Source organism: Haemaphysalis longicornis, unplaced genomic scaffold (assembly GCF_048455015.1).
Source record: "Haemaphysalis longicornis isolate Haplotype H1 unplaced genomic scaffold, Haemaphysalis longicornis Haplotype H1 scaffold_9, whole genome shotgun sequence".
Taxonomy (NCBI): Eukaryota; Metazoa; Arthropoda; class Arachnida; order Ixodida; family Ixodidae; genus Haemaphysalis; species Haemaphysalis longicornis.
The window spans coordinates 66,561,766-66,570,811 of NW_027526460.1; the positions used below are offsets into that span (position 1 = coordinate 66,561,766).

General features: G+C 44.9%; 1 protein-coding gene across 3 annotated transcripts in view; it reads left to right on the top strand.

Moving 5' to 3' along the window:
* LOC144151391 (luciferin 4-monooxygenase-like) overlaps positions 1-8,794 on the top strand; it is a 50,642-nt gene extending 41,848 nt beyond the window's left edge. For all 3 annotated transcript variants that reach the window (XM_077682431.1, XM_077682430.1, XM_077682429.1), the window contains 4 exons: positions 214-342; positions 1,868-2,012; positions 6,535-6,789; positions 7,682-8,794. In XM_077682431.1, coding sequence (XP_077538557.1) covers positions 214-342; positions 1,868-2,012; positions 6,535-6,789; positions 7,682-7,809 — 657 coding nt within the window. In that variant the 3' untranslated portion in view covers positions 7,810-8,794. The remainder of the gene's footprint in view (positions 1-213; positions 343-1,867; positions 2,013-6,534; positions 6,790-7,681) is intronic.
* Positions 8,795-9,046: the final 252 nt, after the last annotated feature.

The following is a 9,046-nucleotide window of genomic DNA, read 5'->3' on the forward strand; positions in this document are numbered from 1 at the left end:
TGCTGCAAATAATATATTAAAAAATGGGCTTGCTGCAGAATATATGGCCACATATACCATGAGTGAAGAATCGCCCAGAGTATACCTTGCCACGTATGTGCCATGTTCTTGTGAAAGGTGTTACAGCTCACCAAATGTTTATATTGTTAGAAAGGTGAACTAGTATATGCTTTTGGTGAATACAAATGAATATTGTTCTTTTTGCGCCAATAGGTATTCCAGTTAAAGAGCCTGCGAAACGGTTATGGCCTCTCCGAAACCATTGGTTTTGTCTGCATCACGGCTCCCAACACGATCGGCCTTCAAAGCATTGGCTACCCCCTGTCTGAGGCCGAAGTCAAGGTACGGCTAGGAGTTTGCAGCGGGCGCTGCTCTTAGTATAGAAACTGTATGAAGCCCCGTTCACAATGAAGGTAAGGCTACATTGCAGCCGCAATTTTAATTAGCATATGTTACGCCAGCATAGAGCCACTATTTTAGCCTTTGATGGTACCCACTGTTAGCCAATATTTTTGTTTTTATTCAGTTGTAAGATTTTTCCAGCGGGCTGCTTTCAGTGTGCTTCTGATTTTTTTCTTACACAAAGAGCTTTGAACATTGTTTATATATGTGTACTCATCCCTTTCGCAGTCGCGTCTCCTGCTTTGTGTATTTCACACTCCTGCAATATTCCCACATGTACAATATCCAAACGGAAGGGTGATCTTTCCTGATTTTCGCACGTGTTTTTTATTATTTTTTACTAGACACGTTTCAGCGCCTCGAAATTTAAAAATAGTACTTGATCCCATCCGGCTTTTATAAGTAGTGTTCCTTGCGATTTCTTTGTTCAAATACTGAATCTAACCATCTTTTGGTAGTGCCTAAATAAACTAATTTTCCGTTCTTCTTTCCCTTCACCCCGTATTAATTCACACTATTTGTACCAAAAATGTTCGGTGATCCTAGTTCCTTTTCTAGCTGTTCTCTTCACTGCACACCATGATAAGCTATCCCTAACAGTAATTGTAAGTACAATTACAGTAGTGGAACGTAAGTGTGGCAACCAAATATGAGCTTACTGTTATAACTTTGCTAAATTACGTTTCTCAGAAGTGTGCTATATTCTTCTGATGTTGCTGACGTGACCGAAAAAAAAAGGATATAAAACTGAAAACATGCGCAAACGGCGGTCATTTGGGGCAGGTAACAAGAATGACACCGCGACATGCCCCCAGTTAATTACTCCGGGTCTTTGAAATTTTGTTACGCTCAGCCGTTACGGGTTCAAAAGTGATGAACCAATTTCCTTCAAGGTACGCTTTTGGTAGTTTGCCAATTTTAGAACGTTTTCAAAATAATTAAAAAAACAAAATAGACGTCGGCCAAATGTAAGAATTTGCTCAACGACAGCGTTCATTTTGTTACTGGTGAAGTTAAGAGTGCGCTGTTCTGTTCGCAATTCCCGCATAAACACGTCGCAAGTATACAAGACGGCCATGCAATTCCATCTAGCAGGGCACAAATTAAGCCCCTGATTTAATTAAGCCACAAAAATAAGAGTGCAAACCAGTAGCGGCTTTCCTAATTTTTTCTCTTGTTTTCGCTGGAGCCATTACTACCCTTTATACTGCTCCTTATTCCCGTTGCGATTAGAATGAGGGTGATATCCCTCTTCTGGCCCTGATGACGTTCTGGTCCCAGTAAAAGCAGATTTACTGCACTGTGCGCCAGCATATCATATCAAAATTATCGTCGTTTTTTTTACAATAAGTAACATGATGTTTGAGTGTGTGAAACATGACCGTTCGTTATGTGTAACTCAGAGTGTGATGGGTAAGATTGTATCTTTTTTCCTGTACCAGAACCTCTTTTTCTCTCTCTTCAGGTTGTTGATGCGGATACGGGCGTGGCCCTGGGAGCCGGTGAGCTCGGCGAGATCATGTTCCGGTCTGCGAACCTCATGCGTGGCTACCACAACAGGCCGGAAGCGACTGCAGAGGTCCTGGACGATCAACGCTGGTTTCGAAGCGGTAGGTTACAGTGCAACGTTTGTGCGCCTGCTTCACTACGAAGGAACGCAGCTGTCACTTTTCGGCTTCAATTATTTTTAGGCAGTGAGGAGAGTTGAGAGTGTTATACAATAATTTTTAACGTTTACTGTGTTTCAATGTGCACACAAGTGCGAGGCGTCGTTATGTGAGTATAGGGAATTCTTACCCAGTCACTGTGTTAAGAAGTGTCCCAGGCCTGCTTCTGTTAACCCGAAGATCACGAAAATTAAAAAATCTGGCTGTTGGTGTGCGTGAGCGTTTGTGTATGTCGGTGTAAATTTAATCATTTGTCTCCCTTAAATCCTGGAACATACGCCATGAGATGATTGGCAAATAATAGCGAACTCCTCCTGGTTATCCTTATTTGTTGAAAATTACTGATTCATCTTCCTTACACAAACTATGTTGGGCCAGATGACGAGTTATTTGAACGAGGCACTGAAGTTAACTTCAGCATTGTTTTAACCAAACATATTCACTCCTGCGCGGCGTTTATTCGACGGCAGAAGATGGGTGATAACTGTTGGAAGTCTCTGGAAAAACGACATATTTCTCAGCCGCACAGTTAAATTCGTTTTATACACTTATCATGGCGGCGTGAGTGCCGCCCGCACCTGGCGTGCAAGGAGGTGGAGGTACTTATGGAGGTCTACTGCTCGTAGTACTAATCTGTGCCCCCCCCCCCTCCCTCCTTATCTCGTATACACACCGGCAGGTGAGAAGCCTACCCTCGCCGCTTCGTTGCAAAGCTAGAAATGAAGCTTTTCTTGCGAAAGGGTGCTTATTTGGGGAGTTTTTGATACAAGGAAGTCGAAATATGGTTATATGTTTAGCGGATTGATTCGCTCTGTACGATGACACGACCTGCCTGCTGTTGTTCAAAGCGCAAAACGAGAGTGTGTGCATTGGTTCCTGAAGCAAGATAAGTACTCTCACAAAATGATACATGACATTCCACTCATGCACTTTACAAGTTTTACCGAGCGAAGCCTTCCGCAATACTGATTATGTAATATCCACCACAGCTTATTTTGAAGGAAGGCGCCAACTGCATTCCTTGAGAGCTGTATTGGCGTCATTTAGGCACACATGCAGCCTTCTGCGAGTTAGTTCGTGTAAATCATAATATGAAACGAAACAGGAGAACATAAGCTACACAAGGTTTGCAAACCGCCACTGCCCTGTTCGTGAGGCCCCGTGGCGAACGTTCACGTCCAATTTTTTCGCGCTCCTTTAAAAAGTAATGTCACCCTAGCGTGCTAACTTCTGGTAATTCAAACGTCTTAAGAAAGAATGTAAGGGTGCAGCTATACCCAATAATTTATAAAAGATCGTCTCCTTCATGCCCTAATCATCTATTTGTGAGGCTTTCCTGTATGCAATTATTCTTCTAGTTTTGCCATACAGTTATGCGCGCGCGCGGCTGCCGCGACGAATATTCGTCCAACCAAGCTTTCTCTATATTTACCGCTGTTTTAAGTCACCGTACATCCTCACCTCCTTTTTAGGCTTTCGTCAGATTTTTAGAAACCCAACAGCCATGTAGCCCGGGCCCGGTGAAAGGCGAGGCTGTACTCGGAGCGCATACGCAGCGCTGATCATCGCGAGACTAAGTTTAAAATGCACTGATGGCGTGTGTCCGGAGGGCTTGCGGTTATCAGTTCAGGGCGACATCACTGCCTGGACGTTCAGTTGTCAATGTTCAAGTAGTAGATTAAGGGGCGTGGGTGAGTACGGAGTATTGTTTTCCCGAGGCGATGGAGCCGCCCTACACGCACCCTCACTGCCAAATCTTCAACAAGTGTGTAAGAAGGTTGAAATGCGCGTAAATGGCCGCGTTCTATTTGCACATTTGGTTTTTTTAACTTTGTAATACAGAATATTTGTGTTCTCTGCTGAATTTACCGATTCTTCTCCCCTCCCAAAGAATATTTTTGTATATCGTGTTGTATTGCTTATAGTACTTTGATGGGTAAAATAAAACTATCTCCATTGTGGGTCGCTGCAACTGCTCGTTTGGGCCCCCTGGCCCCTGTAGGTTAGACCTTGCAGCTTTTATGACGGGGGGTGCTTCAGCACTCATCACTGACCGTAATCTTGAAACAAAAATCAACTTGACCACTTCGTTCAGCGGCACGCACTCGTTAGATAGCTGGCCGCGTCGGCACGAAATCGCGTGACGACCGCACGGTTTTCCTTCAGGAGCCGACCATCCGGCTGATCCGGCTCCGTATCTGATGATGGCCAAACGTCTTACTTTTGCGGAGCGTGGTTGCCGACTAATTTGTGCTCGTTAAACTGGATTTCGGGGTGCGTCGAGCCATCGGCACTCCCTATTGCAGGGATGTGGTCATAGCAGGCGGTCGTGTGCGATCTCTGCCCGATAGGCTAGCAACAGGTAGCTACAACAGACAGATTCGGAATGCTTCAACTTGGGGTTCCTTTTCGGCGCCTTGAAAGGGCTAAAACAGTAAAACAGCGCACAAACCGGACTAATAAAACCAGACACCAACCCACGCACCTTGGCGTGATTTCCGTATATAACATTGCTGTTTCTTAGCTTTTTTTCTGTTTAATCATTCCGGCTTACCACTCTCGCTTTAGCTTCTTTACGGGCCATCAAATAGCCATTTGAAGAGCGATGAAGGAGGACGTCTTCACAGTTGTAATAAAACGTGGCCCTCAATGTGTCGGTCAAATGTTTCTAATCCTGATTTGTTGACTTGATCATCCCCCGCCTCGGTGGCTCAGTGGCTAAGGCGTTGTGCCGCTGCATCCGAGGATGCCTGTTCGATCCCGGCGGCGGTGGCGGCGCTTCTGGTGGTGGCATAAAGAAAAACGCCCGTGTGGGGACATTGCAGCATACCTTAGAAATCCCCAGATGGTCGATTTTTCTGGAGCCCCCCGCTACGGCGCGTCTCATAGGCCAGGTGCACCTTGCTTTCGTTAACCCCCTCTCCCCTCATCGGCCTCCCTCAACCAATCAACTTAATTATTGCTTTCCGCAGCTCGTTGATACCATCGGGGCACCGCCGCTTTTTACCGTGGGTACAAATACCAATGGTTTAATTCTTGTTTTGTTGCCGGGGCTTTTGCGGAGGTGGGCATGCTCTTTGTTTTGTTAAGTATTTTAACATAGCTCGCCGTCTTATTCTTCAGAGATTCGCCTACTTTTGATTTGCTTGTCCGCGAAATCAGAGTGTAATTGTTGAGCTCTCTCCATACAATGTATCATGAATGTACTATCGGCGTCAAATGAAACGCGAACACAAAATATGAACCTGAACACACAAATAGCGCGATTTCTTTCCATGCAACCAAGACGACGTGTGGATTAGTTACAAAAACAAAGTTCGGAAAAGCGGATTTACAGACATACCAATAGCATGCCATTATATGAACTCTTTGAACAATATTTTTCAATTTTGCACGTTCTGGATGATATTTTCGTGTTCGCGTTTCATTTGACGCCGACAGTACACGACATGTCAAAATGACTCCTGTAATATTTGTTTTTGGGGTATTTACCTGCCACTTCTAAATGCGTTCTTCTAAATGGGCTTTTGCAAATAACTCCTTCAACACATTGATGAAGTGATTTTTTTGAATACCTGTTGCTGGCCACAGTCGGTTTCCATTGGGCTTCTATATGGGACCTGCACAAGCATTTTGGTCGTGAATCCTTGACTGCCCTTCGTAATTTATCACCATAGTACAGGCTACGGTTGTGACTGCTATTGCAACTAGTAATGACAACGTTGAAGTCTTGCAATTAAGAGTTATCGTAATTTTTAGCGGACCACTGGTATCCCATTTTTTTATCTAAAATAAGCCAGACTGTATGTTTAAGAAGGTAAAGAGCAATAAAAAGGGCGTTTGGAAGCCAACGAGAACACCAGTCTTCCTACTACACGCATCAAAAACAGGCAGAAGTACACCCAGTCTTTGGTCTTCACGTCCGTAGAGGGACAGTTGAATCCTGAAGTCTCATAAAAAATTTAATGTGATGCCCTGCTCCTCGGGCTTTCAGTGTTTTCCAACGGCCATTAGTGTGTGTGGAAAATCGGCAAAAAATTAACCGCCCCCAAAAAAATAGATAGCCGCGATTAGTTTTTCTTCAATTTTCAAGCGTGGAAAAAATTTGTCAGTGGGTATTTCCTTCATAGAAGAAATTGAGGCCGTTAAAGGTCAGGGAAGGCGGGCTCCTACAGTCTAACTCCACGTTTATTTATGAGTGAATGGTGCGTAGAATATTGGTGAAAACGGAGTAGTTTTCGATTTAAAACGCAGGTGCCTCTTTGTCCTGCTGAGGGGCAGAGTAGTTTGCAATGTGGAAGGTGCCTGCGCATGATTCTATTAAATGCACACACAAAGGGTCATCTCGCCATAAAAATTATTCAGGCACTGAACTAAAATGTTTCCCCCCAGTTTTAGCAGCTGCTTAAAATACCAGTAAAGTGTTCGTTATACCAAAATTTTGTGTAAAATATGATTCTCACAGGGGACGCCGGCTACCATGATGGCAGCGGCCGGTTTTACGTGGTCGAACGCCTCAAGGACATGATCAAGTGCCTCGACCAGCAGGTTGCGCCAGCGGAGGTAGAGACCCTGCTCACTGAGCACCCACTAGTTCTTGAAGCAGCAGTCGTAGGCATCAAGCATCCGGATTTCGGGGAGGCACCCACTGCGTTCGTGGTGCTCCAACCCGGTGCCCAAGACCGGGTCGGAGAGCAAGATCTCCTCAGACTTGTGGCCGGTGAGTCTGTTATCTTTCATGCTTCATGTTGCAAGAGATTACACACATGAGTGTCCAGGTGCAGAGCACAACGCGGAAGAAGTTAGTGTTGGTGGAAGAAGTGCGCATTGTTGTCGCAGCATGGACGCTGGTGTATAGAGCGGGAAGAAATGTTTGGTAGAAGACTGGTAGTAAGGCACCCAAAATTACACCGGTGGCATGCGGCATATATGATGAACGCAAGTGAGAAGAGAATGGGTGTGGATCCCCATGCGAGTACTCTCTTACAAAGTGTCTGCAATTTTTCGTGACGGTTGTGGCCATATTTGACCTTTGTGGGACCACTTCCGGTTTCAGCGATGCTCGGTGCATGGTGCTTTATGCTTGCTTACTTCGCAAACGCAGTCCGTTCTGAGTACACTCACTGCGTTGATGAGTGTGGTCTGCAGGTACGACAACATTCCAGTCGCTATTTGCACGACATGCTGGTGTAACCCGTTGTGCAACAGCGAGGTGTGGTATTATAATAACCGGGGCGCATCGAGACACCACACATAATTAGGTGCAGTAAAAATTCTGAGGTGAAGCCGCAATAAAAAGGGACGCAGTAATTTTGTCTCGCTTTTTCCACATGAAGATCGCCGTTACGGCGTTCTCAAATGGGGTGGAGTACCGCACTAGTCGTAAAAAAAGTTGAGACGTTGCAGTTTTGGTGCATCAAAAACAAAGTGGCTTTCAGTCTACTATAGATGCTGTTTTTGGGAGCTGAGAAGTTCAAAGAGATCCACTGTCAAGCTAATTGCTGTTCTTTATACAATGCGAGATTGTATTGTTTATTAATATTGTTCGGACACTTCTGTTTATTTTGTTCTGTTCAAACTCCTATGTATACGCTCCTTTCTTTCTAATGCAGATCAAGCAGCAAGTCACAAACATCTCCATGGTGGCGTTGTCTTCGTGGACAGCATTCCCAAGACGGACACAGGGAAATATATGCGCAGGAAGCTTAGAGCTCAGCACATGGCGACGTTAGGGAAATGAAAATACGTGGATTATATGGCGGTCACAATACGCTAGTTCCGAATATTTCAACTAGCAGCAGTTCCACCAAAGTTTCTAATACTAACTCGAGGATCAGCTGTCAGGCATTGGCCGTCAGCTGTCAATGCAGGCATTGGCCACCTGCACCACGGGACGAAGTTTTTCCCAGAGAGCAAAGATCGCAATCAAATAAAATAGTTACCGCTAAAGCTATTCTCTATTAGCTCCCATGCTTACATAACTCAGAGTTTATGATACTCAAATTCAGATGTAACTTCTTATTTTGAGGGTTTGAAGGAAGGGAGGGGAAAGGGCCCCAAACTGTCTGACATTGCGGTGACGACACCTCGTCAGTGAGCCAAAAGTGTGGAAGTACTAAAAGCAGTAGAACTTTTAACGCACACATTTCATGGTTGTTTTCTGGTTTCTGCACATTTGGTTTTGCACGTTTGCACTGTTACACGGTGCGAATGAGCGCTGGCTGGAAGAAAAAAAATTCACCCAATAGGTCACACAATGTGTGGTTATCTTCATAGACCTACAGCAGATTAGCTAGGGATAATCCGATCTTACAGGCCTCATTAGCCAAGAAACGGCCTAACTATATTACAGACCCATTATAAAAGCCACTGTGATATTGGGGAAACAGTGCATTACATGTGCATGACAGTGGGCTTTACACGCACCGGTTAAATTATCCGGCTGTCGATGTCTGTGCGCTTAAAGAGACTAAACGGCGAGGAGAATAATCGCGAAATAGAGTGGGAAAAGTTCAGTTTTAAGAACAGCCGGGGCTGTGCGGGAGAGGGGTTGCTTAACATGTGAACTTAACATGTGAACACAGAATGAAATTGGGGAAAGTACGCGGCGTGGCTCCGCGACCTCTACAGGAAGCTGCATCATTTAAACCCCAAGCTTTCAACCGTATAGCAGCACAGCAACAAATGGTTTGTCAGTTTCACAATAAAACTACCTTTAAAACAAATGTTGCATTCGAAACAAGTTGAAAGTGAACAAGACACTCCAAGGACACCTAGGAATTTTCCTTATGAGCGACAGATGCGGAAGTGTTCGTGTCCAGTGGAATGACTAAGCGCTCCTTCTAGTGCGGGGCCGGTCTTAAACATCGGAGCCGGTAATAATCAGCGTGTACGCCGTGACTCATATGACAGCGGTCATCGCCACAAGGCCAAAACCCATCAGTGTGAATGTGAGTATTTCTGTACAACATGCTGAT